Genomic DNA, 17,721 nt, shown 5'->3' on the forward strand with positions numbered 1-17,721 from the left:
CCACATTTACTTACTATAATCATTTTTCGATTGTTCATAGAATCACAAATATAATCCTTTCTCTTTTTTCATGTACTTAATTCTTTTTCATATATAGAGATATGAGAATTAAGAAACACTTAGAACAAATTTTGATGATTAATAATAGGAATATGTATAGGAGTATTTATATTATTCTTATTATTAAAATTAAACAATTTTTTTACTACATAGTATATTTCTAAGCATAGGCAGCACAATAAGCAATAATAAATGAACAAAACTACAGATTTCGTTTGAAAAAATTTACTTTTACTTACCCATAACAGCTTTGGTGTGCCAATTCCTATAGATTCGTTACATATAAATCGTACTTCAGATGTGTAGGAGCCTAATTAATATAATAATAATAATAACACAACTGATTTATAATCAGTATTATTTAACAAAATATACGCTGTATACTTACTATTTACACATTTACTACCATTAGAGTATTGAAGTTTTATAACATCTCTACCATAATCAAAAATTACATTTGCTAGTGTTCCATAACCATTGTTTCCTTCACATACAGCAGAACCATTGCAGCTCTTTTCTCCACCACATATACTTATGCTATATTTTTTCCCTTGTTTGTTCTCCACCTGCAATGATTTATAGTAAAATTTTTAAAAATTAATAACATACAATATTCTATTCTTTCACATAAAAATCATATAAAATATCTTATATTAAAACTAAAAATATGTTTATTTATTTTCATAATTTTGATTTAAATTGACATCGTCTTATTAAATTAATTAAAAAGAAAAATTATTAGGTATTAACAAACTTACATAGTATACTTTTTCATTTTTATGTAGCAGAGACAGATTGCACTCATAAGAAAGTAATTGATCGTGTATAATGCAAGGAGAAGTCCAATTTCCCATTGCAGCTCCACATGTTATACTTGTTTTCCACTCAAAAATGTAAGTGCATTCTTCATATCTTTTAAATTCCGGAAATCCCTTGAAAAGTCAATCATAAATACATAACTATAATACTTCTTAAAATCACAAAATTTTGTAAACAAATATCGGTTAATCACCTTGCCATTATTATAACATGGAAATGTAAAATTTGAAGAAATTAATCTTTTTGGATTTTCGGGGCAAGGAGATCCATCCACGTAACGTAACACAGTTTCATGGTTTTTATACAATATAGGATTTTCTTTTGGAAACCCTAAACTCTACCAACAAATATAAATATTTTCTTGTAATATTTAATTTAAAAAATAATATAAATTTAACGAAGTTTACAATGATTACTTACGATTTCGTCTACATATTCATTACGTGAATTTAATGAAGCTTTGCAAACCGCACTGCCATGTACACATGTTAAACCTGATATAGGAATTAATGGCCTGCATATGTTTATATGAAACTCAGTTTTATTTACTTTTACAATATAGTTATTGGCAGATTTTATCAATGAACTTAAATTTATTTCGTCATCTTCTGTCGCGCATTTCACCTATAAGATATAAATTTTTGTCTTTAATGATCTAAAAATATATACATATATATTTAGAAAACTGATAATAATAATAAGAGAAAAAGATTAATATATAAACAATTGCCTAACCCTTTTTTCACAGACTAAATTAGTATCCCAATGTATAATCAATTGACAAGCATTTTGTTCCATAATAAGTGGTTTATCTGGAGATCCTTCTGCTCCACATACAAATGCAATAATTGTATAACGTTGTAATCCATTCTCGCATATGTCTCCATCTGTATAATTTAAATATGGTCCACCCTCTTCCCAGATTAAATTTGTATTAGCCTTTCCCATAGATATACTAGTCTGAGTAAGACAAACTCCTAGAAATGAAAGTAAAAATACACATAATCTAATAACAAATTAGGGAAATAAAGTAGTAGTATAATCATGTTTAAAAACCAAATGATACTAGGATATGAAATAATGTAAATAACCTGTTCCTGCCACACATGAATTATTCACAGGTGATCCACATACACCAAATTTATATTCTATGCCATTTTTTGATATTGTATAAGAGTTTTTATTCATTAAAGATCGTAGATCATACCTGCAATAAAATATTTGTTACAAACTTCTTCAATACTATATTAATTAGTAGCATAAAAGTATTTAGTCTAATCTTACGTAAAATTTGTAAGAGGATTATTCACTGTACAATTGCCAGCAGTGGCTATACTACGATTACGTAAAGATTCTACACTACAAGCTGCTGCAGTTCTCCACATTATTTGATAGTGACACTCTTCACTTCCACCGATATATTCTGGATCTGTATTCTAACTCATACAAAATAAGGGCTTATAAAAATAAGTAACTATTGAATTAGTAAATAAAATATATTATAATATTTACCATAGCTTCGAAATCACATTTAAAAGTGATAGAAGTCTTAATATGTGGTACTGAAATACTTCTCACTTTACACAGATCTCCATCCTGATATTCGAGTTTAAGTTCTCCAGAATCTGTTACAAAGGGTGGGTTTTGAATATCACCCAAATTCACATATCTGTAACAAAATTTTATTAGTATCCATAACACATGTATAATATCAATGTGTTGTATGTAACAAATTACACATAATTATATATCTTTTAAATAAAAATATCCGTACTCATTGAATGAAGAATTCTGTAAACAAGCTCCAGAATGCGATTGACACAGGGCTTTGTATTCAAATATTACAGAATGACAAATATTTAATATAATTTTTGGTGATTTATCTATTGCAACAAAATAATTGTCTGAATATTTCGTTAAAGGTGATAAATCATAATGCAATCCTTTATCTGTTACTGTACAATTTCCTATGATTCGAGGCCCACAAGCAAGAACACTTTTCCATATCATATATATGTTACACCCTTCTAATGTCTAAAATATTAATAATGAAATTGAAATTCACTTATTTTATAATATTATATAATAAAAATGCCATTAAAAATTTGACAAAAATATTATATGCATAAATCATACATGAGAAAATGGTTCCGGAAGAGAATTGTTTTCAGCTTTATAATCACATTTCATAAAAATATTTACAGTATATTTAGTATCAGATGTACAGTTATCACCTGTGAATACAAACATTATTCTTCCATTTGTTATATTTACCACTGGAGGCATTTTTCCTATAATAACAAAGTAAAATTATTTTATCATATAAAAATTACATTTATTTTAATATTTTAAATATATGTATATAAAAGAGCAGAACCTATTCCTTTTTCTTTTTCGTTTTTCACTAAACAAATTCCATACCCATCTTCTCCATTGCATTTTTGTTTCAGTGCAGAACATAATTGTAAACGTACAGTTACATTTAAACGTTCGTCATTTACAATAGCATCCTTTGTAGGACTTATAAGACTGGTAAAGTTGTAAGTGAAAACACTAAAAACAGGTTCACGAAATATGCAAATATTGTCATTCACTACAGGTGTATCCTGTGTGAAAGAAGAAATTATTTTTTTATAGTTCTTATATTCGTATGAATTTATATTTAATTGCTTTAATAAAATTTAAATTAAATAAACAATTTAAAACAAATGTACGATTCAATATACATAGAAATATATATATTTTACCATTTTATTATTTAATATTACTATTTAATGTTAATATTATGAAAAACATATTTAATACGTACAGCAAAAACAGTAACAACTGCAAAATAGTAAAAGAATAGTAGATTGTTTAACTTGTACATTTCTTTTCCTTGTTCACTATATCACTTCGTAGATTAATCACATTGTAAATATTTAACGTATTAACATGCATAACAATATCGTTCGCTGTTGAACGTTGTTGAAAAATAAATGATTATCGTTCAATGACAAATGCAAAAAGATGTTTAAATCGCTTTATCATACTAATGAATCAACGTTTATTTTAGGTTGGATATCTCTGACCATTGAGCGAATGACAATTGAAAAACCTTCTTAACTGTGGGTAAAAAAGATAGATCCACATTCCTAGCACAAATTTTGATTATTTATTAACCGATCAATAATTTTAAAACTTTTTAAAATTATTTTTTAATATATGTTTTGTTAATATCATGTCATAATTATTAAAAAAAAACATTTAGTGATAATTTTGATCTCCAATAACAACTGCAAATTTTATGAACAAAATTTTATATGTTTAAAATTTTAACTAAGTAATTTATATGACATTATAATTAAGATACTAATTGTAGTTTATTCTGCATTATTTTATAATAATAAGAATACTGTGATACATGGAAGCTAACAATACTTAATTTTTTAATTATTTACTAGTTACATTCGTAGGAATGAATACTAACACATCTCAATTTTCCTCATATAACTTCATATGTGTAGTCTATAAACATAAGTGCATCGATATTGTCGTCTAGAATTTGTTAGATTTTTTTTGTTTTTCAAACAAAAAATGGAACGTCTCCAAATACAAGAAGCATTTACTACATTAAAACCACTTTGTGATTCTTTAATGAAAAATCCAGATGCAAAAAATGCTCGCAATATTGCTAATGCTTTACCAAATATTTCAAACAAAGTTACTCAAAATTTGTTTGAATATATTTTATTTCCCTTTATTATTCATCTACCAAATAACACATTAAGGTACATTATTTTATATCTTATAATGTAGAAATCAATGCAAATATGTAATTAGTTGATCACGTATATTATTTATAAATTTAAGAAAAATATAATTCTTTAATTATGAAAGTTATAATCTATTCTAATAAATTATAGATATTATCGATGATTTAAAATAATTTCTAATGTAATATATATATATAGTAATTCAATTTATATTTTATTTAGTGCTATAAGTATAATTGAATGTTCATAATTCTATAGTAAAACTATGAAAGAGGAGTTAGTCAAGACAACGCAGGCAATAATATCAAGAACAAAAATATCAAAAGTAAAATACTTTTATGAACTATATTCATGCCTTTTAATACAAATTTATGACAAATCGCAACAAAGTATGGGTAAGTATAATATTCACCTAAATATATTTTATAGATTGATTGTCCATCTCATATAGTACTAAGATTTTATTTTGTAAGAAGTATTTTAACAGATAATTTTAATTTATATTAAATATATATTATTATATATTATCTATATGCGATTTTTGTAGTGATCGTGGGACATGAAGAACTCAAAGAAGCAGTACTTTCATGCATTAAAACTTTGATACATTCTTGTTTCACAGATGTTTTAGAAATCATATATACTAGAGAGAATGCTTCTAAAATAGGACAAGGAATATTGTTGTCAATAACAATAGGAAGGTTTGAAAAATCTGGTTCCCTGAGGTAGATATATGAAAAATTATTAAATCATTTCTTCTCAATAAGTTTATAAATATATGATTATAGTTTTTAAACTTTTAGAATAAATGCTGTTGAAACAGTAATGGCATTATGTCAAGTTGATGACGAATCAAATAGATTTGATACAATATTGCAAGATCAAGTAGCTGATATTATTATGTTATTTTTACCTGGTATTGTCAGTGGTTTACAGGAAATAGCTATGGGAAGTGAAACACAAGGACATAAACTTACAATGGTAATACAAAATAGATTCTAAATTTTGAATTTTGATTATATTGTTCATGATTTTATTTACACTTTATATGAATTAAATTTTAGATAGCACTAAGAGCTTGGGGCAGAGTACTAACTCTCGTAATGAAAGATAAAGAAACATACCAAGATGACATACCATCCTTGAGTGATTTAATCAAAATAAATAATGAGAATATTAATCCACCAGAAAGCTTCCCAAATGTGAAAAATCAAAGTGAATTAGAGAAACATCTTAAAAGTGCAACAAGAAATAAAGAATGGTTTAGTGCTTGTGCAACTAAACTTAATGTACTTATCCAACAATTATATACATTAACAAGACATTCTCATTATAAAGTTAGGGAAGAATTAATTGAAAATATTCATTTATTGCTTACATTATGCCCCAGGTAATACTTTATTTCCATTTTGTTTTTTAAACATTTTATAAACAGATATTGCATACATTTTTTTGAACAGGAATATGAAACCAAATATTATGTTACTAATAGAGTATTTAATATCTCTATCGGAGGATGAATTTCCAGTAGTACGAGATAAAGCTGAAGAAGTACTAACTGCAGTTAACATAAATTTCATGCGAGATAAAAATATGAGATCCTTAGTGGAATTGTTAGAAGAAAACTTCTATGATCTGCTTACAAAATTACCTAGGATTATCAGGAAGTCTGGTACGTTTTTGCACATTTTCTTTTCACACTCTTTGTCGAAGTGTATTATACTAAGAATTACAATATTTAGACATAATATAACATTTTCTTAAAAATATTTAATTTTCAAAATAAACAACGTATCTTTATTTTTTAGATGATAATGATCAGTTATCATGCTTAAATCAAATTGCTGGTTACTTAAAGCTTCTTGGAGAACAAAGGTTGCCTCGTGTTATGATGTCTGCACCTCACGTTAACAGACTAATATTGGCTCTGGTATATGTATCTGAAATAGATTGCAGTAATATTTCTCTTTTGCAAGCAATAAATGTTAAGGATCTTGATGATCCAGCATACTCATATGGAACACATTTGTGGAGACGATTTAAATTCATCCAAACTAATGAATGTGAAGCGAAAGTTATTACAATATGTAAATATTTAGGTGAATTTGGAGATCTTCAAATTGTAGTAGATACTATTTTTGGTCTCATGTTCAATGCACCACAACATAGAAAAGAGTTAATCTTATTACTAAACTGGATAATATATGGTATGTTAAATAATTTTCTGTTTTAAAATAATGTAACATATATTATTTATTGTTAAATATTTTAGTACCTATTAAGGATTTATCAATTTTACCAATTTATGAGGAAATTGTTGAATTTTACATAAATCCTGAATTTTGGTATCCACCAATTGAAACGAATAAAGATATACCTTTACGAGTTGCACAAGGCAATGTAGTACAATGTTGCTTATTATTAGAAGGTTTGGGATTAATAGCTACAAATTTGAAACGCAATTATGATAGACTTCTTCTTAAAACATTATATATTATTATAGAAAGAGCAGGTGATTATTTATTTTTATAATGGATAACAAAGAAATCACAAAATAACAAATAAGCATTATATACATACTTTTAGGTAGTGGACATAGCCTAATCAGTTTTGTTGGTACTCAAACTCTTGAACAAATTGCAAAATCTCAAGAACATAATACAGTAGGAGATCTTTTACGTGCAAATGTCGACTATTTTTCATATCATGTTAGTATTAAATTACGTAGAGTAGAACGCAATCCTAATGTACTCGATGTTGTTGGAGTTGTCATGAAATATAGCACAATGGATGTGTTACCCTGTTTGAAAAATATTGTCGAGGATGTGCTACTGCAGTTAAATAGTAGTTTTCAAAAAAGAAATTCTTATGCTTTCTTAAAAGTTTTTTACACTTTTACAATATGTATAAAAAATTTAGTAAACTCTAAACAAGTGTCAACAGTACACGGACAGAGTGTAGATACCAAAACTGAATCTTCGAAAATTATTCAATCTTTATCAGAGTATTATGAAGCAAAAAAAGTTGACGAATATATAGATGACATGGAACAATCCTGTGAAATTAAAGAGGAAGAGGAGGAAGAAAAAGTAGAAGTAGAAATGAATGAAGAAGAGAATGAATATCAAGCAGATTCTATAGAACAAGAAGGTATATATATATTATATTAAGATCGATAATAAGAAGAAATTACTATAAATAAAAATATAACAAATAAAAATTGCAGAAAAAGAAAAAAATCCACCACCTTACATTAAAATGATTGAAGATGTAATGAAGCATTGTTTACATTTTTTACCATCTAAAGAAATACAAAAGTCACTGATTGCAATGTCGACCTTACAAGAGGGTCTTGAGGTTTTGGCAAATTGGGAAAATCAACTATTACCCATTGTGCACTTACTTTGGCATCCACTAGTAGATAGATTTCATGATGGAAATGTATTACTAATCAATCGAGCATGGCAATTATTAAATACGCTCGCTGATGTTTCAAAAGATTTTATACGATCTAGAACGCTTAAGTATGTGTTTTATAATTTATATTTTGTATGTAATATAATTACATTTACAATTACTATAATTATTTTTAGGCAAGTATTACCTGCACTTTCAAAATTTCTAAGCAATTCCTCTAAAGAAAGCTATAACAAGAGCTCTGAAAGTATCTATAAGTTTACTCAAACTTATAAATTGCAAAAAGAACTACTTTCTACCTTAGGGCAGATAACAAAAAATTTATGTCTTCACGAACGAGAAACATTCAGTGTTTTAAGTATTGCAGAGCCATATCTTAACAAACATCAAAATCCCCTATTACAAGTAAAATTTTGATGTTAAGAAGATTTTTACATATAAATGCATTTTTTTTACTTTGATTGTATAACTAATTATTTTATATTCATAGGTATGTTGTGTACAGTTGTATAAGGATATTGCGGATTATAATAGTGATATCGTTTGGGTGAAATGTCTTAGCATATTTAATTCTAAAATAAAAAAAATCGTTCCGGATGCAACATTTGATATTAAAGATTTGATGGTAATAAAATAATATGGAGATATCTGTATTTTTTCTTACACAATCAAACGACATAATTATAATTATCAAATAAACTTTTACTATCTTTTAGATTGCCGAAAATATTTCAACAAATGAATACTTCAAAAATGTACATATTATTATGAAATACATCCAAGATAAGACCTCTGATCTTTAAGTATGATGAAAGTAAAAATATATATATTTTAAGATTGATAAAATGAAACATCAACGAACTATAGCAATATTTAAATATCTCGTACAAAGTGTAAATTTGTATTATAATAAATATAATTATAGATTTTTATATATGTATTTCTTTATATACTTTATTCATAGCTTTGCTATCTAAGAATTAAAATAAATAAATGAAACTCCCATAATCTTTCAAATTTGTATTTATATACAATCAATATTTATATATATATTTTTAGTTATATTTTCTGATGACACTTCTACTGTATAAACACCGTGTTTACACCTTCTTCCCCCAACGAGATTATAAGGATGAGGTCTATAGGGCCCATCTTTTGTTACACATGATACTGTAATTTTAGCTCGACCTCTGTATCTAATTATCTGTAATAAATATTATTTTTTATCATATACCATATTCTTTTCAAATATATTATATTTTCCATCCTTATTACTTACTCTTATACTAGGAAATGTTTTCTTTTCTGATGTACTGTTTACACCGTGTATAGGAGCATTCGATTTGTGTTCACATTTATAACGAAAGCGCGAGCCATTACTAGCAGGTTGTTCTATTATTTCAACATATGGCGATGACCTTATAATATCTATTTTCATTGACAATTGACCTTTCCACTAGACTATACTATACAAACGCACGATCAGTAATTTGAATAATTTCATCTGTATCAAAAATTGTTTGATCTTTGCTTTAGGTACCAAAAATTGTTAAGCTTTCTTTTTGTTATCTTGCAGTTTTCGACTTGTAAAATTCGCAAATGTAAGTTTTAAAGCTAGGAATTTACTGGTTCACGATCGTAGATCGATATACTTACGATATACTTGCGAGCCACGTCTGCACTTAGGCATGTGCGAGAACCCAAATGTGCCGAAGCGTCGGGTATTTGGAAACCCAGGATATCTGATCGCGACCGGTTCGACCCAGAAGAAATCGCGTGGACTGAGCTAAGTACCCGATACGTACATACGACCAGCATTTGGAGTATCTAATAAAATATGGTGATATTGCCTTTTTCGTCTTATTACTTCTACATTCTTCAAATTAAAACTGATTTTTTCGCCTTTAAGATCGCCAACCAGTTCGTGCGACTCAGCACTTATTCAATCATAATCATCACTGCAATATCAATCAACAAGCAGTCATATCGTACAACAATAATCAATGAGAACGTATGGAAATAACAATTTCCATATATAGACGACGTATTATAAGTACAGCTACATGAATAATTAATGTTATATAGAGTAATACCAAATTATAAGAAAGGATTTCAATCGTTGCACAATGCTGGTAATGTAAATATTCGTATTTTGTATTCATTATTACTTCTATTGATGTAATAATATATAATTATATATAAAACATCCTAAATATACGATAATATATAATACATCATTGTACTACTGTTTAGAAATAATAATTTATATAGCAGGTAGAGTGAAAGAGGTAGGGTGGCACAAGCATTTTAGTTTAGCATGGACAGTTGACTTGAGCCTCAATCAATTTGATTCAGCAAAATTCGCCGATTTTGAAACTGCTCTTTCTGATTTATCCAGTGGATAATCCATTTCGGATTTTGAATAAGAATAATGAATAAGAATGAATAAGAAATTAATCTGTTAAACCTAGTTGAAAACACCTAAACACCTTGATATCGAAGTGATCCTATTTTATTAGATGCTCAAAATGCTACAATTCACACGTACGAACCACGTTCTATTGAGTTTGACCACAAACCTATGCCATATTTATTTTTTCTTCCTTGTTATAATGATACATTTTATTACTAAATTAATAAACGTTAAGTGGTAAACATTAGTAAACTTCCGTAAACTTCCGTAAACTTAGTAAACGTTGCTAAATTTCCGGGCAATCTGAAGAAAACAATACTTGCTGATTGATCAAACCATACTGGTATTACACTGTGTGAATTTTACGCAAGTGGAAACCTTTAATTTTTAGCTATTTCTCATTTTCTACATTTTAGTAATAATAGAGAAACAGAGGTGACAGACATAATGACAGTATAAGGAAAGTACGAACAGTAGTAACAGTAGTAACAGTAGTAGTATTTAAATAATCGATTCCGACAACTTTATACATCAAAACGTGATGTAAATATTGATGAATCACTTATGAAATCATGAATCACGTTTGAGTTTTATCTAGTTTAGAAATTATCAAGAAATTTGTTCTCTTTTTTCTCTTAATTTCACTGCTAGTTATTGAAAAAGATATTTTTCAATTTTTGAACAACGAATTTTTTGCAGCGAATAACTTTCTTTTTCTTTCCACGTGTTAAAACATAAAACTGAAGACAATAAGGCTTGAAGGATTGAGATATTTCCGAAATCCATCTGGTAAACAGAAAATCTACTTTTCCAATGACCATCTCTAATAAATCCTATATGGAGTTTAAAGATTGTGCAAAATGGGATCGCGTATTGTTTAAATACATCTAGTGCACAGCCTGTTCGCTTCCTCAATAGCATACCCTTGCTTTCAAAAAGAGCCTCTCAAATTTTATAACTGTACCTGAATAATTCCGAATTATACAAAGAAGATGAAAGAATTGGGTAAGAGTATCGTAAATTTTCTTTTCACAGTGATCTCTCCATCACTACATTGACATGTTGTAGACATTTTGAAGCAAGAAGCTAGAACAGTTTTGGAAGAACAGAATCATTCCGACAGTCGACGAAGAACTTTCAAAGAACTGAGAATATTAAGTTAGAGTGTTGTTTGATTGTATTTTGTGTGCAATGCGCGTAATGAGTGTTATATGCAGTGTAGCAATGTTTATATTGTAGCTATATTTATTACAAAATGTATACATTTAAAGAATGTATGCATCTCTGTTACAGTGCGGCAGACGCAAAAACGCGACGTTTATGCGCCGAAAAATATCCCAATAGAACTATACCCAGCGCAAAGATATTCTGTAACATAGACCAACTATTGTGGGGTACCGGTACACATTAAAATCTGCGGAATCTGGCGGATAACCCAGATGTGAGAGATAGGATGCTGCACCGTATTTGCATGGGAAAATCGCAGTACGTGTGTGATTTTGCTGTGGATACTCGCGGACAGAACAATCGCGGTTTACGTCTCTCAATACCATGGCCTTCTTCTTTACGATTTGTACAAAGTAAGCTACCCGTATATTATATGGATTAAGGATTACTGTGCGCCTCGCTTAGGTCGACTTCCTTTCGTTCGTGTAAGGAGGTTTGCTTGCGTGCAGAGGTATTTTGGCCGGTTTTTAATTGTTAATAACTAAAAAACAAAGCCGGAAACGTAATTTTTTTATTTTTGATTTTCGTCTTATTTCGACTTCAAGAATCACCCCTTAAATTTCCTAACACCTGTAGCCAAGCACCCTGTATATAAGAATGGAAGTATGGCGGCAATTGACAACCGATAAATTTTGTCCTTCAAGATGTACATATTTTATTAAAGGAACAGGAAGCAGAAACATCAATGGAAGATATGATCGAAACGAAATTCATACGAAACGTATGGTAAACCTTGAATAAACAAAAGAATAAATACACGAGAAGATAAAGACAAGTAGAGACATAAGAGTGTTTGCTATAAACACACTTCTGTAAGATTGAAGCGAAATCAATGTGAAACGTATCGTGAAAACGAAATAAAAGAAAAAAATAAACAGACGAGAGGACGAAGGACAAGCAGAGACATAACAGTGTTCACTATAAACACGCTTCTATAAGGTGGAAGCAAAATCAGCGTGAAACGTATCGCAGAAACGAAATAAACGGAAGAACAAGTACGCGAGAAGGTGAAAGACGAGCAAAACAATGTTTACTATAAACATGGTTCTGTAAGAAACAACTATTATACTTCGATAAGGTGGTAAACAATATAACGAGTACAGTCGTAATACATAGATTTTAAATAATCGACTACGATAATTCACATTTATGCCTACGACGTGAAATCAAATTTATCCATTTACTTATTTACTTACTTTTCATTTACTTCCTTATTTAATATTCGAATGGTGTCAAAATGTAGCAGTGATACTAGTACGTTTGAGATTGACTTAGATCTCCGCTGGTATCTGCTAGAAAGCAAAGTAGAAGTACATACTTACATAGTACATGACAGAACATTCGTAATTTCATTGCTCATTTTAAAAATTTACTCCCAGGACAGAACAGATATAAATGGGGTTACTACTCTCTATGAACAATCGTCACGCATTGCTATCTATATTGCTTATGTGACATTCTAAGTTGGCAAACGAAAGAAATATGAATCTCATTGGTTTTAACGGAAGAAGCCAACCTACTGCACAAAGATGGAAAAAAGTCCTTTGGAAGGAATGCTCACTTCATTGCTTATTTTTGACACTCAACACAATTGTGAAGTTAAGTACGCATATTGATAGAAAGTATCACATATACGAACAGAACAATGTAGCATTGTGTGACGGTGAGCGATAGAGAGCTGTACCTCCCGCGCCAATCCACAAGATTTTTTCCATCTCTATGTTATACTCGGACACAACCATATAGTCGGACCACATCTATTTTTATTATTGGATGAATATAGCAATATCCAAATACTTTATATAAAGTGTAAAATTACATTATAATAAATGTAATTATAAATTTATATATACATATATCTTGTGCTTTATTCATAGCTTTACTATTTAGGAGTAAAAAAATAAATAAATGAAATTTATAATCTTCCAGATTCTTATTTATATACAATCTTTATTCAATTATGACATTTAACATTTCACAATCTTCATATTTTTACTTGGAGTTTGCGAATATAAGCGTTCGGATACTTTCGCGAGTCACTATGTGTGTGTAATATCGCATAGCTTTGCTCCGTGTTTAACGGCAATGACAAAATCGAAAACCGCGATCGAACGAAATTTACTATTACTGCCCTTTTTACAATTTAAGAGTAATTCAAGACACAAAACAAAGATGAAATATTTTTTCAACGAGAAAAGATAAAAAGCATCGAATATAGAATTGTATGACTGTTCCCTCTCTTACCTCCCTTTATCTTAATCGAAGAAAAGGTGTTGAAAAAAGAAGAAACACAAGTACCATACAATCGGTTTATTCGTTTCATTGAACAATTTTCGTAATGTATTTATAATAATAATATGTTCCTATTTATGCGCAAAATGATTTCAACGACCATACAATGTATAAAATGTTTCGTTATGTAGCTATAAAAAGGAAATGGAGATGATTACTATGCTAACTATGCACATATTAAATTGTAGCAGACTTTAGTAGACTGTACTGTACTTAAAATACTACTCGAACGAGTGCATAAAATAAAAACAAGTGAAACCAAACGATAGGTATCCATCGCAGTATTGCATATATTACTTAACACAGTTTCGGAAAATGTGATAGTCGACACATAATATTAAGAAAAACTAGACACGACTTTTTTTTTATACGTATAAAAATGTAATAAAAATATATATATTTTTCATATTATTTATCGATATTTCGCCAACGAATGAACAGGAGTGTGCGTGCATCACTTAAAATCTAATCGGTCGGGATTTCGCGATATTGGAAAGTTATTAAATTTCAAAAGAAACACAATTTCTTACGCGCCATGATAAAGTATAACATGAAGGCGATCATCCAAGAAATAAAATTGTACCAAGTGGAAGCAATAGCTAATAGAAGAGCAAAACCAGTGTCGGGCGGTTTGGAGCGAGCCCAGGTGGTCTCGTTCGGCCGTATATAATCTATAAAATCAAAGATTGCTCCGCAGGAAAGTCTATCGTGAATAACCTGTAGAAAGAAGGAAAAAATGAAATAATCGTGCAATAGAGATGGGTCGAAGACACGAAAGTGAAAAAAGGAACTCGACAGAGATATGTATAATAAATACATCTTATTGTTAGCTTAACTAGACTTTCATGCGAGGGTAATATCAAGACATACCTGGGCTTGGCGTCCAGTTAAACTTAAAGCTTGTATCAGTATGGCCCTGTAATGGTCGCAAGTTTTATAAAAACCATCGGTTATTATTATTGCGTGAGTCAATGACAAACAGGAAAGTAATATCGCAAGACAGACAAAAGGCATCCATCTTTGGTACGGTGATAGACTTCGTCTGGATTCATTCTCTACACTCAGCGGTGGTTCGCTGATACCGAATTCTCTGCGAATGTGAAAATATAGTGATCCGGTTTCGAACAATACTATTGTGAGCAAATACGATTTTATTTGTTACATTCATATTAACGGATATCTAACAAATTTTATGCAAAGTTGTGTAAAAATACGAAGAGTCCAACTCTCAATATGACCAATTTCAGTCCTCCTCCTAATCGTACCTGCTATCATTATCATCATTGTAGGTTCGTATAGGTATATTTAACTTCTTCGTACAACTCCTATATCCATGATATCCGGCAAGACATAAATCCAGTAGAACCGTCGGCACCAAGCCGTATACACCAAATTTGCAGATCTTTCCAGTACCCCCGCCAAGAATACCGAAGGCGTTTTTAGAGTATAATATACAACCGCAATCGACGCTAACACAAACATCCAAAATCAATGCCCAGTATTGCCAAACGGTGGTTATGCAGATCATCGATGTCATCGATGTAATTACACTGGAAATATACAGCACACTGAGAAATCGCTCAATTCCCTTTTGCATCATTTTATAAATGTATTTTCTCTCTTCTTCCTCTCGTTACTTCTTCTTCTTCTGTAGGAAGCAAATGTTACCTAAGAATTAATATAGATATTGTATCAAATAACTTGATATTTCCCTCCTTCTTCGATTTTATCGTTTTAATCATTGTGATTCTGACTTGTATATAGATTATACGATTTTATTATTATTACTATATGTCTACATTGTGATTTGTGATTAATTTTCTTCGCTACCACTTGTTTGTGTTCATTATTTCTCATTATTATATCACGTACGTATACATATACATATGTACATGTATATATATGTGTACGATTTTTATTTTGATCTTGATATTCATTGTTCAAATATTAGTCTTAAATAATGTAATATGATCGAAATCAGTATATGCATAATTATAGAATATTCTTTGATAAACCATACCCTCTTGCGCTTTTCGATTGATTTACAGTACGAGAAACTAAAATATATAAAACACACTATATCATGCTATATCGAAAATCACAAATAATAAAAAATATGAAAAATAAATTCGAAAAATTATTAAATAGTCGAATAAGAAAGGAACAGACAAATAGAAATGGAAGTAAGAACACTGCGAAAAAGAGAAAAGGACATTGATACGAAAGAAGAGAAGAGAATAACGTTCTGATGAAAAATGTAATATAACAAGGAAAACAAGGAACCTATACTATTAACCAACGATAGCAATTTTGTGAAACTAACATTTTCTGAAATTTCAATACAAACGCGCGGGTACAAATGTAAAGTGTTGTGTTAACGATTGGTTGTCTGTTCGTTAAAGTAAATATTTTCATAACTACTACCATTTCCTCTCGACTACTACTATTTTTATAATAATGATTCATCGATAATTTTTCTATGTTTACCTTAAACAATATGAAATAGAATAACGTTATCTAAACTTGTTCATTAATGTATGTGGTAATTAGCGTTTCTTAATAGGCAAGCAAACGGAACAATCGAATTACATATACTTTTAGTCCTGTTTTTATCATACAAATCAAGTAAAATTACGTAAAAACGAATGTTCGACGAATTAAAGAATATCTCGAAACAATTCATCCGATCCATGCAAATTCGTGATTAAACTTGTTTATTGCAGTTTTTATACCATGCATGTGTTCCATCGATGTATTCGGTCATAATTATGCACCAAATGCACATCTACACCTATTTCTCAACAATGAGATATTTTTGTAGCGCGATGGAAGTAGATGTTTAGCACTATGTATTATACAATCCCTTACCCAAGTTTACTAAAGTCGATAATAGTTCAATAATGAAGCTTTTTGAAACGTTGTAGCACTTTATGAAAGAATACCTCTTTTTTTCTTTCTCTTAATAAGCTATTCAGTTCCAAAATATATTTTTCTAGTAAAATATTGCTTCCTTGCTGATACGAACAACTTTGGCTTACATCGAAGCGTTCATGTGTCCATGAACATCGCGTGTTTCTTGTTCAAATAAGCCGTGAATTTTCACTAATACACTTATCGATGTAACATCTATACGAACGTCAAAGATCGTACCGAGTAAAGATCAAATATTTACCTTTTACAATAAATGTTTGCGTCCAGTATATTTTTAACCGTCATTATAGAAATTAATGTGCAATAATGCAAATCGAGAAAACGAGTTAAATTTTTATTTCCGTTTTACTGTTCGTACTTTTATCGATTTTTTCATTATCAATCGAAACTCGCACGTTTATATTACATACATTACTAATGATACCATTTCTGTTGAGATAATGATCAAGTTTGAGCTGATTTAGTAATTAACGAATAATTTGAATGATCGGTCGTTACTTCTCTCGATTTTTCTTTTTTCACTTAAATTTTTCTCTGTTTTTCGAGAATGGTTGAGAACATGAAGATAAACTTTGATAAGATTATCGTACCTTACCGATATATGATAGTAATCCAGATGTCACACGTAAACTGTACAGCCTGTCGGTATTGCCGATATAAATCTAAAACTATATATATATAGTTATATATATATAGTTTTACACACACACTTATAATTTCTATATATAAAAAACACATGCGCGCGCACACGTATACATATGACAGCTATGTTGCATTATATATTATATTATTTGTATTATAAATTAA

At 29.4% G+C, this 17,721-nt stretch overlaps 4 protein-coding genes across 12 annotated transcripts in view; 1 reads left to right on the top strand and 3 right to left on the bottom strand.

Annotated features, from left to right (window-relative positions):
- The window catches only part of Lerp (lysosomal enzyme receptor protein), a 35,109-nt gene extending 31,212 nt beyond the window's left edge, over positions 1-3,897 (bottom strand). Inside the window, exons 1-14 of one of the 3 annotated variants that reach the window (XR_013058861.1) lie at positions 3,689-3,897; positions 3,257-3,485; positions 3,016-3,170; positions 2,654-2,913; positions 2,392-2,548; positions 2,164-2,315; positions 1,971-2,086; positions 1,615-1,856; positions 1,300-1,503; positions 1,073-1,216; positions 819-992; positions 449-626; positions 300-370; positions 15-118 (exon numbers count right to left, since the gene is read on the bottom strand). Coding sequence is in view for 2 of the 3 variants with exons in the window: in XM_033332283.2 (XP_033188174.2) it covers positions 300-370; positions 449-626; positions 819-992; positions 1,073-1,216; positions 1,300-1,503; positions 1,615-1,856; positions 1,971-2,086; positions 2,164-2,315; positions 2,392-2,548; positions 2,654-2,913; positions 3,016-3,170; positions 3,257-3,485; positions 3,689-3,748 (2,142 nt within the window). In the remaining variant the exon portion in view is untranslated. The remainder of the gene's footprint in view (positions 1-14; positions 119-299; positions 371-448; positions 627-818; positions 993-1,072; positions 1,217-1,299; positions 1,504-1,614; positions 1,857-1,970; positions 2,087-2,163; positions 2,316-2,391; positions 2,549-2,653; positions 2,914-3,015; positions 3,171-3,256; positions 3,486-3,688) is intronic. The other 2 variants (XM_033332283.2, XM_076620346.1) reach the window with 2 other exon arrangements.
- A 41-nt stretch (positions 3,898-3,938) lies between these two features.
- Positions 3,939-9,282, top strand: Tti1 (Telo2 interacting protein 1). Of its 3 annotated transcripts, none has more exons than XM_076620345.1 (13): positions 3,939-3,986; positions 4,893-5,029; positions 5,182-5,359; positions 5,438-5,615; positions 5,699-6,024; positions 6,095-6,306; positions 6,443-6,841; positions 6,907-7,146; positions 7,221-7,784; positions 7,861-8,158; positions 8,228-8,456; positions 8,542-8,676; positions 8,768-9,282. In XM_076620345.1, the coding sequence occupies exons 2-13, from the start codon at positions 4,900-4,902 to the stop codon at positions 8,852-8,854; spliced, it is 2,976 nt and encodes a 991-aa protein (XP_076476460.1). In that variant the 5' UTR covers positions 3,939-3,986; positions 4,893-4,899; the 3' UTR covers positions 8,855-9,282. The 3 variants fall into 3 exon arrangements, with proteins under 3 accessions (XP_076476460.1, XP_033188172.2, XP_033188173.2); XM_033332281.2 differs by lacking the exon at positions 3,939-3,986 and adding an exon at positions 4,196-4,649; XM_033332282.2 differs by lacking the exon at positions 3,939-3,986 and adding an exon at positions 4,511-4,649 and having other exon boundaries at positions 4,857-5,029.
- Positions 9,076-9,849, bottom strand: LOC117155895 (embryonic polarity protein dorsal-like). Its single transcript, XM_033332379.2, has 2 exons — positions 9,331-9,849; positions 9,076-9,255 (listed from the first exon to the last, which is right to left on the bottom strand). The coding sequence occupies exons 1-2, from the start codon at positions 9,487-9,489 to the stop codon at positions 9,076-9,078; spliced, it is 339 nt and encodes a 112-aa protein (XP_033188270.1). The 5' UTR covers positions 9,490-9,849.
- Positions 9,850-13,986: 4,137 nt separating this feature from the next.
- Positions 13,987-17,652, bottom strand: LOC117155844 (uncharacterized). 5 transcript variants are annotated; one of them, XM_076620890.1, is made up of 4 exons: positions 17,510-17,652; positions 15,249-15,533; positions 14,854-15,073; positions 13,987-14,700 (listed from the first exon to the last, which is right to left on the bottom strand). In XM_076620890.1, exons 1-4 carry the CDS (start codon positions 17,650-17,652, stop codon positions 14,491-14,493), a joined length of 858 nt encoding a protein of 285 aa, XP_076477005.1. In that variant the 3' UTR covers positions 13,987-14,490. The 5 variants fall into 5 exon arrangements, with proteins under 5 accessions (XP_076477005.1, XP_076477008.1, XP_076477009.1 ...); XM_076620893.1 differs by having other exon boundaries at positions 15,249-15,651; positions 17,510-17,641; XM_076620894.1 differs by having other exon boundaries at positions 17,156-17,586.
- Between the last annotated feature and the right edge of the window lie 69 nt (positions 17,653-17,721).

This window comes from Bombus vancouverensis, chromosome 8, assembly GCF_051014615.1.
Source record: "Bombus vancouverensis nearcticus chromosome 8, iyBomVanc1_principal, whole genome shotgun sequence".
NCBI lineage: Eukaryota > Metazoa > Arthropoda > Insecta > Hymenoptera > Apidae > Bombus > Bombus vancouverensis.